This window comes from Drosophila mauritiana, chromosome X (assembly GCF_004382145.1).
Source record: "Drosophila mauritiana strain mau12 chromosome X, ASM438214v1, whole genome shotgun sequence".
Lineage (NCBI taxonomy): Eukaryota > Metazoa > Arthropoda > Insecta > Diptera > Drosophilidae > Drosophila > Drosophila mauritiana.
Window position 1 is genome coordinate 15,740,860 of NC_046672.1, and position 15,148 is coordinate 15,756,007.

General features: G+C 40.3%; 3 protein-coding genes and 1 pseudogene across 6 annotated transcripts; 2 read left to right on the forward strand and 2 right to left on the reverse strand.

The window, feature by feature from the left end:
• Window position 1: 1 nt before the first annotated feature.
• Window positions 2-5,889, reverse strand: LOC117147491 (stromal interaction molecule homolog). 4 transcript variants are annotated; one of them, XM_033314390.1, is made up of 9 exons: window positions 5,812-5,889; window positions 4,151-4,633; window positions 3,011-3,174; window positions 2,306-2,538; window positions 1,827-1,942; window positions 1,585-1,757; window positions 923-1,514; window positions 809-856; window positions 2-282 (listed from the first exon to the last, which is right to left on the reverse strand). In XM_033314390.1, exons 2-9 carry the CDS (start codon window positions 4,491-4,493, stop codon window positions 266-268), a joined length of 1,686 nt encoding a protein of 561 aa, XP_033170281.1. In that variant the 5' UTR covers window positions 4,494-4,633; window positions 5,812-5,889; the 3' UTR covers window positions 2-265. The 4 variants fall into 4 exon arrangements, with proteins under 4 accessions (XP_033170281.1, XP_033170279.1, XP_033170282.1 ...); XM_033314388.1 differs by lacking the exon at window positions 2-282 and having other exon boundaries at window positions 661-856; XM_033314391.1 differs by lacking the exons at window positions 2-282; window positions 4,151-4,633; window positions 5,812-5,889 and adding an exon at window positions 3,647-3,719 and having other exon boundaries at window positions 661-856.
• A 593-nt stretch (window positions 5,890-6,482) lies between these two features.
• LOC117147727 (protein tramtrack, beta isoform) lies at window positions 6,483-9,869 on the forward strand. The gene is made up of 3 exons (XM_033314727.1): window positions 6,483-7,032; window positions 7,802-8,711; window positions 8,769-9,869. Exons 2-3 carry the CDS (start codon window positions 7,882-7,884, stop codon window positions 9,472-9,474), a joined length of 1,536 nt encoding a protein of 511 aa, XP_033170618.1. The 5' UTR covers window positions 6,483-7,032; window positions 7,802-7,881; the 3' UTR covers window positions 9,475-9,869.
• Window positions 9,870-10,495: 626 nt separating this feature from the next.
• LOC117146542 (nuclear nucleic acid-binding protein C1D) lies at window positions 10,496-11,107 on the forward strand. Its single transcript, XM_033312831.1, has 2 exons — window positions 10,496-10,832; window positions 10,897-11,107. Exons 1-2 carry the CDS (start codon window positions 10,560-10,562, stop codon window positions 11,101-11,103), a joined length of 480 nt encoding a protein of 159 aa, XP_033168722.1. The 5' UTR covers window positions 10,496-10,559; the 3' UTR covers window positions 11,104-11,107.
• Window positions 11,108-11,694: 587 nt separating this feature from the next.
• LOC117147169 lies at window positions 11,695-14,222 on the reverse strand (annotated as a pseudogene).
• Window positions 14,223-15,148: the final 926 nt, after the last annotated feature.

Below are 15,148 nucleotides of genomic sequence, written 5' to 3' on the forward strand. Positions count from 1 at the left end.
GTTTGAGGGTAAAGTCTAAAAGTTTATTCGAATCAAATCAATAATAATTTAGTTATGTTTTTCTACAGAATATGGATCGGGTGAGGTGCTGGTCGCCAAAAAAAAAAGGTTCTTCAGTCATCCATACGCATCTGTGATCAGCTGATTTCCAATTACAAAACTCATGCCAAGGCAAAAGTTTTGTTAATCGGCATATAATTAAAAAGGGCGAGGATCGAAGTTAAGCCGTCTCGGAGGACCAGTATAATGTGCCATGGTTTGTCCGTTATGGAATTCCAAAACCTGCAAACACGAAAGGTTAGAAACTGAGCTGCTTCCGCCTTTAGAAGTGAACTAAACAAAACAAATGGCCTGCCCACGAAAAAAGCTTTTTGAAATTTTGATAAACAAATCAATACTGGCCCCATTAATACTTTATTTCTTTATTCAAATAATCCACTAAGTCTAAGTGGACCACCATTCATAAGTTCATTGTTACGTACAAAACTCATTATGGTTTTATAGTATTCGTTGTTTTTGACAAAAAATTAAGTAGATGACATTTTGTATACATCAAAAATAAAATGGATATATTACAAATATAAAGATTAAAATATCATACACACACATAATGTTATATGACCTTCATTAATACAGTAGCTTAATGTAAAACAGATTTCATTCAGGGTTCAATAAGCGGTTTTATAATTTTATTTAGTTCGTCAAGTAGTATGCTTTTCTGAAGAGCTGGGTTTTATTGTCCTCACAGACCGAGCGCACAAGCCTTATTCCGTGGCAAGCAGCGAAAAGTTCTCAAAGTTCAGCTTACCTTGTATGGACTCATCGTCCAGGTCTTCGGTGCTGTTGGTAATACGTGCTGTCAACGAAAGATAACGAATATTATTTGAGTTTCTACAAGTTATTATGTAAGTATAATACGCACCTCTAGAACCCTTGGTTGAACTCATGCCCATGGAACTTTGTAAGCCCCCATTTCGGCCGTACAGAACATTCTCCAAGTAGGGCAGACCATTGTTGTTAACAATGTTTAAGCCAAGGCACGTCTCGATTTGCTTCCAGCGATGCAGTCGTTCTTGCAGCTCGTTTGTTACATCTCCGAGGGCATTCCTGGCCTCAACAATCGACCGATCCACATCATCAATACTCTTTCCGTGCGTGGAAACGAACGCACCCACCAAACTTGACCGTTTCTTACGCAATTTCTCACAAGCCTCTCTGGCCGACTGTAGCTGCTTCTCAGCCGACGTGCGCTTCTTCTGATGATTCTTACTTTCTAGTTCATATGTGTATTGGAGCCATGATTGCAGTTGTGGCGGCGGTGACCAGCAGTTGTCCACTAGCTCGAATTCGGCGCGAGACAATTCGTTGCGCAACATCTCGATTTCCTTTTTCAGCTGCTGAACTTCCAAATCCGAGTTCGATGAACTGAGAGTGGGCGCTTCTTTTAGACGCCGCTCCAAATCCAGTTTTTCTGTTGCCACATTTTCCTGCTCCATTCTGGCCCGTTCTAGTTCCTATAGTATTGCATTGGAGCAATGCATTAGTTAAATAAGCGTTCTATATCATCAATTACTTAATACCAACCTTCTGCATCTCCTGTAGACTTTGCTCAGCCCTCTGCAATCCCTCCATATCCTGGGCCATTCGACGCAGATGCCGTTTGGCATTCTTATTTTGCTGGTAGGCGTACCAACAACCAATAATAGCACTAAGCAACAGTGTAACCAATATGTAGTCCTTCCAGCGGGTACCAGTTTCTATTAAATGACAAATACATATGCATCCAATAAGTACTTTATATATTCGGTGAGACTATAGCTTCGTACCTCGCGGTGGCCCAAACAGAACCACATCCATTGCCTTCAATGAGATTTTTTGTTTGTGTATAGGGTCTTTGATGCCAAGTACATTGCCCACATACTGAAGATTATTCACAGCCAATCTAAAACGCCGAAAATAGTTGAAAATAATGTGAAATGCATTAAGTATAACAATTAACAACTACAGTTTCTAAAATTGTTCAACTTTTTCCAAAAGAATAAGTACTTCTTCAAAAGTAGAAGACACCTAAGGGAAAACATAGGATTAATTAATACATGTAAACTTTGGCTTGCCAAAGATAGCTTCCTTTCTTGGTTTCTAAAATTGCCACACGATTTTAATGTTTTTGAAGAGCAGTAAAACAACCTATACTTATGGATTATGATGCACAACTTACTTATAAATGGGACAACTGAACTTGAAATCATTAAAATGATGAGAAAACCCAACGCTGAACTCAAATTAAAAATGATTTATAGCCTACCTTGGCAAGGCAGCGCCAGTAACCTTGTGTAATTTGAACAGATCAACGTATTGGGGCAGCTGAACGGACTGAGCCAGCCAATCGGTGGTCTGCTCGATGGTCCAATTGTGCACCTCCGATCTGAGCCAGGCCTCCCAAAGTTCTTTGACCGATATATGCATATCGTCATTGAAGTGAAACGCTTTCTGCCGCTTTTCATAGCCCGAGTCGTACTTCAATTCCTCCCGCAAAAACTGGAAAAATTCGTTTAAAGATGGGAAAATAAAATAAAGGATGTGAAATGTTGCAAATTTAAAATTAATAATGAAAGATGAAGTAACAAGTGTGTGCCTACATTAAAGGTCATGCTGAATGAATGAGTTGATTTTAAACATGAACGATATTATATTATATATATCTGCCTATAGGTTGATTAGGTTGAATTATAATATTCTTATCGAAATTATTTTTCGAGTAACAAGAAAGGAAGCTCAGTTCGGCAAGCCGAGTTTGATACATCGTTGTAATATTTAACTATATACATATTTCAATAAAAGGAAACATAATATAAAACTGCTCATTGAATGATAATAATCTGAATAATGAAATTTCTATATGCTTTCTAGTGTATAATTTGTGTCAGCTTAACGAGCAGCGATTTCTAGTCATGGCAACATGATTCTCATATACTTTGGACTTTCGGTTCAAATGGCTTTTAAAACATACGTCATCGGACTCGCTCAGATCGATGTTTCCATTATCGTCATCATCCAGCTGGCGATGCAAGCTGGCAATAGCCTCCATACCAAAGCGATCCTGAACACTTCCACTGTAGCAATCAAAATCATCAGCAGCACACGCTCCATCCGCTGAACCGCTTCCCATGGAACCTGTTGAAAGTGCATCCGGTTAGCAAAATATATAAAAGAAGCTATTAAATCTAATCCAGAAGAGACTATTTAAATCAAAACATAATAATACATACTGTTAAAAACCCGTCCATCAGATGATAGCTAGCGAAAGTGTGTTATAACACAAAAAAATAATAATGAAAAGGTGGTAACTTCGGCGAGCCAAAGTTCAAATACCGATGTAGTTAGGAAAGAAAAAGTGCAGGTTGTTATAGTCGTTCGATTTTCCCACAATTTGCAATCTTGTCCTAAAATCGCCCTGAAAATTCCCATATAATATGAGGGCATCGGAAATTAAACTATGACAAATAAATTGCTGAGCTCCTACAAAACGAACACACATCGAGTATCAATTTAACAAAGATAAGAAATATAAATCAATAAAAAGCAAGAAATTTCGGAATAAAATTTAAATTACTTCAAAAAAAAAAAAAAAACAACGAAGTTTTACCAATTTGGCCAGATTGTCCTATATGTAAATAGTCCGATCGTTCACATGGCAGCTACATATATGAAATAGTCGTCTGATCTCGGCTGTTTCGACCTATATACTACCTGCAATAGAAAGAAGACTATATTTAAAGTTTCAACCAGGTGGCTTCAAAATGGAGTGACTGGTTTGCTTAACAACGGACAGACAGACAAACATACGGACATGCTTATATATACTAGAACTATCTACTTTACAAGATTGGAATATTCGTCGCGGCGTTGCAAGCGTCTGGCCAAATGGATTGATAAGGACCCGCTGCAAGGGTATATCAAGTTCAGTAGCTATATATATGGGCTCTAAATATCCTTAAACATGCTGCAAATCTACCTTACAGTACCGCTCACAAATTGGTTGCTCTTCTTAACTTGCAAGCTTAAGCTTATGCATAGACTTAGTACGTGCTATTAATGACTGGTTTTGGCAGATCCGATTAGCAGGTGCTTTGCCTCGTGCGCAACTTACTAAATTCATTGCTGACTGCCTGGGACATGGCCTCGCTCAGAAGATTATATGAGCTCCTGTGCAGATTTTGCGCCAGATGAGTGGAGTGCTCTCCGCCGCTTCCGGCGTGCGATGCGGCGATATGGGTGACATGTTCCGACTGCGAATTGTGTAAACTCTGACCAGATTCGTGGGATGAGTGACGTTGTGAGGCAACATTGGGATTTTGCTTATACTGATGCTGTGTGTTGTATCGATTCGAATCGACTGATACTGTGTGCGGGCCATGATCTAGCGTACTTATGCTCTTCAGCACACAGCAGAAGAATATTAAAGAGTAGTTCCAAATGGTATTCTTTCGCATTGTTACGAATTGTGTGCGGACTTCTTCAATACAAATTATCGCATACGTCTCCTTTAAATCGGTAAATCGGCTCGGTTTCTTATAAGTTTACAAATTAAATTTGTTGCTCGCGAAAGTCATAGTTTTCAACTGTTGATATCCTGCAATGATATATGAGAAATAGAGATGTCAGAAATGTGGCAGATCTAGATTTCAACTTAAAAACTAAGTAATATGGGGCTGAGTAATATGCAAAGAGTAAGCTTTTTTGCCCTGTGAAGTAAGTGTGTACCATATGTATATATATTTCTAATCAGCATTTAGTTTCGGGAGTAATTATGGTACTTGTTGATTTCAGGGATCCTCTTAACAAGTTAACAAGCTTTTAATTGTTATATTGCAATCTTCTTCAATGGATTTTTGCATCTGGAACCATTTTTTCTCGACTTTATAACGCATATTCCATATTCTATTAAATTCCATAGTGAGCGAGGCGTATAGTACATAAAGAAAATTGATTAAATAATCAAGCAAATCCAACTGTGTGCGAAAGTATTATTGCATTGGCCAATAAATAAAGATTTACTGGGCACAGACTTACGAGGCTTTTATTTGTCGATGAGATTCAGTTTTAGGGGTCTTTAAAGATAACCGCTGAGCGCAAATTTACTGAGAAATGCAAATATCAGGGAAACGGCATGAGTAATAAAATGGATGAATTTTCGGTTCGCCGACAAAAAATTCATTTTCGGGCAGTTATTTTAGATTTGGATTTGCGTTTTTGTTAACTAGTGTAAGTTTAGCTGCGGATGCTGTAGCAAAACATTTTCGACACCTAACTAGACTTATACTATCATTCCGATCTATTATATTGTACCAATGTGCGTTTTACATCTGTGTATTTACAATACATTTGGGATCGTTTTTGATCTCCAATTGGAAACAAATAAATGCGTAAAATACAGTTAATTCCTACAGATATCGTTGCAAGAACAGCACATAACGGTACATTTAGATGGCAGAAGTAAATGGATTCAAAATCATATGCAAACCTTACTGTGTAACTGTTTTCTTCATTTTTTACAATATTTTTTAATATTAGACATTGATACTATATACGAATGTAGATATGTAAGTTGTGGAAGGCATCAGCATTTGTTTACTTCTAAAAACGCAGAAAACTGGGAATTTCAACAATGTCTGGTTGGATCCGGCTGCGTTATGACTGCACAATTTACAATGTCAAAGCCAAGCACTTAATTACCACACATATGTGGATGCCCAGTGGTAAACTTCCATAAGTTTTTTTTAGACCTCAAATAAAAATAAAAGCACTCACCCTAAAATTCCCGAGTCAGTTTGGGTTGAACAGTGTGACCAGTCGACTGAAAGCGAAAAATGTACACTTCAAATTTTAAGCTGCAAACACTTGTCATGTAAGAGCTATTGTATATTTCGCCCAATAGGATAAAGTGTTTGTATGCAACTTAATCTATTAGTAAAAGAACAATAGAAGAAATATATACAACGTATAAAAACTATATATACATTTTTAAATATCCGTTAATACGCTGTTTCCACTTCTTATGGCATTTCGATAATTACCGATAATTCTTCAAAAACATTCTGTAACGGCCTGACCTCAAAAATTAATTTGTATTTTCTATTCTATTATTTAACATTTGTCCTGTTAGCTTATGGTTAACTTATTCACATTTAAAGATCGATATGTTTGCGGGCGGCAAGTTTCTCTCAGTGGATATAAAAGCGGAACGACTGAAATATATTCGCATATGAAACCTGTTATCCCACCGATCAGTATCAATATTTTATTAACAATACGAATGATTTTGTTTCCTTGAAAATTCAGCTAAATAATTTTCATCGATTTTACATTAAGTAACTGAAAAATACTAACTTTAATATAAGAGCCCAGTACGTGAGAACCATTTACTCAGAAACGCGTTTATGAAACGCTTGCAATAGCCAGCAAATGTGCCTAACGCGTAGTTTAAATAACAATTGATTGCTACAGAAGCGGACAGCGCGAAAGACAATATTAAGTTTATAATTTAAATATAGTTTGAAGGCAGCGTTAAAAAAGGCAGATACTCAGTGCTTAACGCGCAAATCGATTTGGCACTTGAACTTGGCGTTTATTTGTCGATAGTATGTCAAAACAAACAGTTGTGCATAAAAAAAAGGAAATATAATCGCGCGCATGCAGCATTTCTAGTTAAAATAAACATTAATAAAGCAACGAATTGAATGGGTCGCACGGCTAACAATGAGGGATTTTAAATAGAGACATCGGTTAATGCCTAAATTGTACATATTTTTTTGTGTTGTGCACGATTTAATGCAAGAATAGTGTGTATTTTTAAACAAGACTCTGGCGCTGATACATTCATACATAGCTCACGCGCACAGGACATACAGTCCTAACATAAAATTCTCGTTCGTTTTCACGCCATCGCATCTATTGTGTTACATAGCGCCCAAAAAGCGAGAAGTAAAGTGCAATAATCAGCGAAGTTTGGGTTCCTTGGCAAACAAACAGGTATGTATTCAGATTAGCAGGGATGTGTACATGTATATAACGCGTACATCCAACTGTTTACATCCTTATTACTAAATATAGAAGTAATTCCAATTGTGCAAATCGCCAGTGGAGGTGTACATATGTATTTATGCAAGCGTGCGTATGTATGTGGGTACATAAAACATGGCAAGTGAAAATTCGCATGGTCTCCCCCTTAGTTTCGTACTGAGGACATTATTTATTTGCACGATTATCAAATGTAAATAAGCATACACTCTGCACCTGTATGTATGATCGTGTGTTTGTGTGTGTGTGTAGGTATATACAGTGGTCAACTGCTAAAATGAAAGCAAATAAAAACTTAGGAATAACGTAACTCTCATGCTAAAACATTAAAAAAAAAATCGAAAAGGGACAATGCTATTTTTAAACTTTAATTTGGTAGAACTTTCGCTAAAATATTCTTTATTTTAATCCAGTATTAAATGAAATGCAAATATTAATGCAATGAAAAAGAAAGAAATAATATCCTTGTTTCCATATATTAAAAATCAAACAAAAGGAGTTCATATAACATATATACTTCATAAGCAATACAATATTTTTAAGGGAAACCCATTAGAATTATGATGTTACGAGAAAGATTCGCTAAAATTACTTGATCCTTATTCTTAGCTCATTCAAGGGAGTCGAAATGATGGTCTATTCGAATTATTGTCTATTAACATGATAGTTTTAATTTAACCTTAAATTTACCAACACGTTTTAACACACTTCTCTATTGCAGGATATACAAGGATCTTTAAATGAGCGATAGCTTCGTAAACTCAGGAGCACACTAAAGGCGCAAACTATATTTTGAGTACGATGAGCGGCGCTACACAGGAATTTTGTGTACGCTGGAACAGCCATTTGGGCAGCATTGGAGCTGCTTTTCCGCAGCTGCTGGCGGGCCAGAGATTCGTGGACGTAACACTCGCATGCGAAGGCCAACAGGTGCACTGCCATCGTCTGGTTTTGGCCGCCTGTTCCACCTACTTTGAGGCGATACTGGCGGAGCATCCTTGCAAGCACCCGGTCATCATATTGCCCAGGGAGATCAAGCTATGGGAGATCCAGGCGCTTGTGGACTTCATGTACAAGGGAGAGGTCAATGTCACGCAAGCCGGTCTTGGCCAGTTGCTTCGCTGTGCCGAACAACTGCAGATTCGCGGTCTATACGGCTCTGAGGCACCGATAAACTACAAGAAACTGCAGCAGGCTAGTCTGGAGGCAGCTAAGGATCCAGCTGCGACCACAGCGCGAAGTTTCAAGCATGTGGACAGCGCGGAGACGGACGATGCAGCCACTAATTCAACCACCTCAACAATGACCACCTCCTCCGCTCCACCGCTACCGGTTAACCATCCGCAACCTACAGTATTGAAGCGCCAGAATCCCGATGCTCGGCAGCAGCAACAGCAGCAGCAGCAATTACAGCAGCGACCCCAGATAAATGGCAGTAATGCTCAACAGCCATCTAAGGCCACCTCTGCGAACGTTTTGGGCAGCCACTCGAATGCACCGACCGAGGACGACTCCGGCGACGAGGTGCCGAACAATTGGAATGCCTACGGGGAGCAATTCGAGGATTGCAATATATCTGCGCAAGCCGTTGACAACAAAATGAATGTCCACCTATCCCTGCAGCAATCGCGGTTTGTTTTTGCATTAATATAACAAGTATCTCTGGATAAATGTATATATTTTCACAGGATGCAAATGCAGCTTCAGCAGCAGCAATACTTGGATTCTAATGTTGAGGACGACCACAACTATGTGGCCGCGCATGATGAAAACAATGACAGCAGTTTTGCGACAGGAGTGCCATGCGGATCCGGGCTATCCGTCACCCTTGACACTGATCTCGATACATCGGCCAATACTTCCGGCGGACTGAGCCATAGCTCGATCGATGGTTATACTTCATATAAGCGCGTTCGACGTTCAGAAGCATCTCTAGCACAAGCGGCCAAATGTGTTTCGAAGGGCGAGACATTCCAAACTGTCAGCAATATGTTCAATATTCCTGTCTCAACCATTCGTTTCTATATGGCGCGAAAAGGAATTCTTCCGAAGCGGAAACGTGGACGTGGTGCTTCCCATGCCGGAAACATAATAATCACAACAAACTCAGGAAAACTCTCAACCGTCCCAGCGAGCATAACTCATCCCCCAGCCCATCCGCATATCCACACCAATCCCCTTCCTCACACGCAGTCTCAGCAAATGTCCATGGACAGCCTACATCTCAAGGCGGGCATCACAAATACCAGTGGCAGCAATAGTCCGGCAACAGGTACGGCAACGTCTATGTCACCATCATTTGATATGGCCACAACAGGTGATATCGTGCCTTTTCACCTCCATAGCGATGCGGCGGCATTCAAACTCAACGATCAGAAGCTGCACATGATCTAACCACGCAATTTGCCAAGCTGTGCTGTACTAGTAGGGCGTGTATTAATAGAGAGGGATTTCCAAGCAGTAGCTGCTTTCTTTCATTTCGGGGTACGCATCGGCTCGTGTGGGATCTTTAGTCATAACATAGTCAACAAAATACAATTTATACTTAGGTTTACTTGATTACGCTTTGAAGATGCCACAGTTTTATCCTTGGTTGAAATATTCTTGCCGTTCAATCATTATTCATTTTATTCTGGCAATCATAAAAAAATACGGTAGATGTATGCTATCAACAAGGATTATGACTAAAAACTTGCGTAAAAATTTCAAATGTGTTTCTTGTCGCCCCAGTACTTTAAGGAATTACTGTATTGTTAATAAGATAAATAAAATCGACCTGGAAACTTTTACTTGGTATTCGTGTGATTGCAAAGATAAGATGAACATTTATAATAAGCTCAAAGGTCGTAAATGACATAATCATAATGCTAACAGCTTAAACTAAATAACAATGTAAAGTAATTAATATTGGTCAAATACATCCGATCTATTTTAAATCCATGTACTTTTCCTACAAGAATTCGCAAATCTTCAAAACTTGTTTAGACCTACTCGGTTTGTTTCTGTTCATTTGTTCGTTTATTTGTTTTATTCATTATAACAATTAATTGGCCATAACTTCAAGAGAATGCAAAAATCCCTATAATAAATGACGTTGTGAAAGTATTATTAAATGCATAAGTACTGTGTACGAAAAGATTGGGCAATAAAAGTTTAAATGCATTCAAAGTAACCATAACGATATTTTTGTTTGGACAAATTTATTTCTTAAAGCTTGAACTGTCATTGGCAATCAAAACGAGAGCGGCGAGAAGACGTCTAAATTGTTTGATACAAATTTATTTAAAAAGCTAATTTTTTTAACTTTGTACACATATATGTGGATTAGTACAGTGCAGGCGCAGAATGTTGAAGTGGAAACGGCGCTTTTTGAATGCTTCTTTTAGAATCGGGTTCTTTTCATGTTCAATCAACGGTCACACTGTAAGTCTAAGGCAGATATAAATATTCGCACACGATTTTAATTCCATTGAAAGAACATGGCTCAAGAAAATCAAGCTGTCGACAACGGACTGCACTGCAACGCTTACCTGGACACAAGCCTGCAGAAGGACGAAAATGTGCAACGCATCCTGAAAACCTTCTACAGCAGCATCGAAATCCTGGAAGCCGAAACGGAGAAGACACTGGCGATACAGGCCGCACGCACATTGAACACAAATGAACAAATTAAATTGGATAGTTACCTGGTATACTTGAACAGCACACTGTTTTTCATATACCAGAAACTGCAGGGTGTAGATGTCTCAAATGTGAGTGAAGTACAAAGCACAATACACACATGGCGACAATTACCATTCGATGATTCCATTTCAGCATGCTGTGATGCACGATTTGCGTCGTACAAGGGACCTACTTGCCCGCGATAAGGAAATAAACGAAGCTCTGGCGGCGCCAAGACTGGATATGCCCGCTGCCAAGCGATTTATCGCAGCTGGAACCCACACACGATTTGTGGACATGAACGGAGTTATGGTCACCGAAAAACAATATAATAAAAGCAAGGAAGAAGCTCCTAAATAATTTATATCACCAAGTCTTCATTCGATAGTATAGCAGCTTAAGAGGCTCATTTGCCTTTGTTTGGTCATTACGCTAGACAATGACAGTGCTATTTAAAAATGTACAGAAAACACGATATTTCCTCACTCACATCCAAAAAACAGTCACAAGCATTCGACTCATCACAAGTCAGGTTAGTACAGCTTAATGAAACTGGGTTTACAAGATAGAATCGTTAGCCTACCAATTAGTTTTTTTAAATGAACATCAACAACGTTCTACGTGAAAACGAAGAACGAATAAATATTGGCATATTTATGTTATAAGAACGAATATAATTGACAGAGCTCAGAGTCCGCAGCGTTATGCCATTTATCCTGGGCTTCCTTGATCCCTATTGGGATCGCGGTATTCCGCGTCGTAGCAACGTCTGTATATACTGTAGAAGAAAATTCTATTAATAAAAGAATTTTTCTGGAAAACGAGGGGTATATTAGCACCTTGTTCTGTTAACGACGGATCCTCCCCCAATGGCGCTGGGTCGAGGGATCCTGGGCGTCTGCGACGCCTCGCAGGATTGCGGTAGATTGCGAACGGCCAAAGCATCGAGCACTGGTCAAATTCGGACGAACCAGCTGGGGTTTTCCTCCGGAATAGTGTAAAACTTTCAGAAGTCCTTGAGGTATTGCTCATGGTAGAGAGTGACATCGCTTTTGCTTTAAATAAAAGAATTTCCCCCAATAGGGCACTGTTTATCACCTGCCAACCGTTCGTTCGCCTACCTCCTCGCCCCATCCATCGTCATGCCCTAGATAAGGAAGGTATAGATTCCAGCACTTAAACAGGATACTAGATATAGTATTTTTTTAAATTTCTCTAATGCCTCTTTTAAATTAGGATATAGCTTATTAATAAATCAATATTAACAAGAGAGAATGCTATAGTCGAGTTCCACGTCTATCAGATAGCCGTTACTCAGCCCTCAGCTAGTGTGAATGCGAACGCGAAATTTAATCATTTTTCTGAGATATCGATAGATATTGGGGAATAAAATGACAAAAATCTTAAAAATTGTTCAAAAGTGTGGGCGTGGCAGTTTTGTGCGGCTAGTGGGCGTGACAACATGGGTCACAAAAGTTGCACTGCGTCTATGTCTCTAGAATCTCTATGCTTAATCTCAACCTTCTAGCTTTTATAGTTCCTGAGATCTCGACGTTCATACGGACATTTAAGAATATATGGGTTACTCTCTGGCAGTTTGGATGATATATTGAATGTTTCCATCCTTTGGATGGCCAAAAGAGTTAAAGTTCGCTGTTCCTTTACATTACTTACTGTCGTCGGCTTTGGTGTCATCATCATCCTCATAGTCGATCTCGCTGCTAGAAAATTCACTGCTCTCAATGGAGCTGCACATGCTGCTGTCCTCATCGCTATATGTCTCGCTCTTGGTATGCGTGCAGTCCCTGCTTCCACGTTCACTATTATAGTAATTGTAACCGTCAATGCCACGAACGACAATGTTGCATAACTAGGGGCTACCCAAGGCTTTGCAAGCGGAGGTGCGCTTCAATGGATCGGTATTCAGCATGGGCATTAGGAAATCCACGAATTCCGTGGCTTTGCGAGTCGTCCATCCTTTGCATCTGATTAGCAAATTGGTCAGTTTAGTGGGCCTATGGCTTTCTCTGTTGGATAGTTCGTCCTGAAGAAGGTCCTGAAGAAATTCGGCGATTGCGGATAAGATATCTCGGTATGTGACCACAGTACTCGACGATTTTTGCTAGATGGGCCTCATCCTTACCGTCTTTGCCCCGTTTCGACTGGGTATCGAATAGATAGGTCTTGGTGGCCAGCTCCCACAACAGACAGGCCACGCTCCAGATGTCGACGGTCTCGGAATATCCGGCGACGCAAATCCGGCGATTTATTGGCATCCATAATTTATTGCCCCGAATTGCATTTCTCGGAATTCGCTTCGGCCGTTGCCGATATGAAAAACTCGTTGGCGGATCGTCAGAACGCCCAATCCTCCTGCGCCGGACTCTTCATTGCCGCCCATTTTGGATTCCATTATCCCGGCACCTGGGTCCACGTCGATATGGCCACGCCCGTTCATTGTGGGGAGCGTGCCACTTGATACGGCCTTGCCCTGTGGCTGACCCTCTTTGGCGGGCACAATGACTCCAATCTGCGATGGATTGGAGCAAAGGGGCCAAACACGGTCAGCAACAGGGCAACGCCTTATCCTGTGGCACGCTCCCCAATAAACGTTCGTGGCCATATCGACGTGCACCCAGGCGCCGGGATAATCGAAGCCAAGATGGGCGACAACGGAGAGACCAGCGCAGGAGCCGCCCTTGAAGCGCTGTTGCCGCGATTAACTCAGCCTGCCTTTTCCTGTGCCACGTGCCTGACTGGATTAACATGCATTTCGATCATTTTCTTTGCCCAATTGGGATCCGGCATTCAATTGGGGAATTTTTGATGCAAAATGTGGAATAAATACCGTATATGGAAGAGTCAATGACGATCTCAATCGGCATTCAATTCTGGCATTCTTCTTGGTCTGGCCACGTCCACTGGCCCGCATCCGATTGTCCTGTGTGCTAAGCTCCTTCTCATCCAAATTCTTGATAATGCCCAGCACATGTCGCAAGAAGAGCTCCGGACTCTTTAAACACAGGCTTATCTTGTCGCATTCGTAAACCGTGTCCTTCATTTCGGGCAACTTAGCATTGCGCACCGTCTGGCAATCGCTATCGTTCATCATCTTAAGACCGTCGAACCCAAAGGGAATGCAGGGTAAGTTATCGGAGACGGCCATGGCGGCGGTGATCGGTTCGATGAGGCCACGTTCGGCCAGATGCAGCAAGGAAGGATCCCCTCGTTGGACGCCAGCAGCACGTTCTCCGGCTTCAGATCGGTGTGTATGACCCTGCACTCGTCGTGCAGAAAGTGTAGGCCCGTGAGCACCTGCTGGGCAATTGCTTGATATTGCAGATGGGAAAGCCTTTGTCAGTGCATCTTTCGATGACCTTTAGCAGATTGTCACCGAGAACCTCTAGGACCAGGCAAACGTGGGTTCCGTTCGGTCCCTTGACTGGAAAGGCACAACCATATCTATATCCATATCCAAATCCAAATCCATATCCAAATCCATATCCAAATCCATATCCACATCCATCGGCATATTGGAGTGTTGCGTTGATGCGTTTGCCATTTGAGCCTCGCTACACGATTCCATCGGGCTGGGACTCGTATCCTGGAAGACCTTCTCCGAAACCCTGCTGAGTCCTGCCTTACTTTCTTTGGCCACTTTCTTTGGACTGCATTTGTACCTGATTGATTTGGTTTAAATGTTCTTATTAGTTTTTCTCGTTTGGGGAAATTTTCAGTTCGAAATACGAGTACGAGTACGTGTATGTGGGGTAGTAGTTATTTCACTTGAATGTTATCAACCAAATGTTTGAAATGTCGAACCGAAACAACGAATTGGAAAAGACAACTGCCTTCGATGAACTAAAATAAATGGATGGGGCTCATCGACAATGTTGTTCGATAATCTACGCAAAGCTTGCTTTTCTAAAAGTTGGAAAATTTTAACTTTTTTTTTTTTTTTTGAACCGAAAAATTTGATTGTGATTGAGGTTGTGTGAGTGCGCGATTGGTGTCGACAAAATGCAAAATGTTGCTGGTTCAAATTTGAAACTTACGATAAACTTCGATGCAAATAATTTTGTTTGTACATTTTACCAAATTTGTATAATCGTAGAAAAGGCTAATTTTCTTTACTTTAGTAAAATATTTTCAACGGTTTAATTTTGTTTCCTTTTCGGAGCTGTTTCCTCGGTGCTGGCCAAATGTTAACTGTTCTATTTACTGATACGAAAGTCTCAAAACACAAAATGTTGTTTTCAAGGCTCACTTGATCAGAAAATTTTCACACGCACAGATAGCTAAGTTTCTTAGCATTTAAATAAATATAATTATATTTATTTAGATTTATATTACAGCTCCATACATACCAGATATTCAGTCAGATTGACATTTTCTTTAGGCAGCG

Coding starts and splice junctions, on each gene's coding strand:
- LOC117147491 (XM_033314388.1), bottom strand. CDS start 4,493: ATGCGAAAGAATACCATTTGGAACTACTCTTTAATATTCTTCTGCTGT. Junction 1,758..1,826: donor TCTGTTTGGGCCACCGCGAG/GTACGAAGCTAT, acceptor GTCATTTAATAG/AAACTGGTACCCGCTGGAAG. Junction 1,515..1,584: donor GTCTACAGGAGATGCAGAAG/GTTGGTATTAAG, acceptor GCAATACTATAG/GAACTAGAACGGGCCAGAAT.
- LOC117147727 (XM_033314727.1), top strand. CDS start 7,882: ATGAGCGGCGCTACACAGGAATTTTGTGTACGCTGGAACAGCCATTTG. Junction 8,712..8,768: donor CTATCCCTGCAGCAATCGCG/GTTTGTTTTTGC, acceptor ATATTTTCACAG/GATGCAAATGCAGCTTCAGC.
- LOC117146542 (XM_033312831.1), top strand. CDS start 10,560: ATGGCTCAAGAAAATCAAGCTGTCGACAACGGACTGCACTGCAACGCT. Junction 10,833..10,896: donor AGGGTGTAGATGTCTCAAAT/GTGAGTGAAGTA, acceptor ATTCCATTTCAG/CATGCTGTGATGCACGATTT.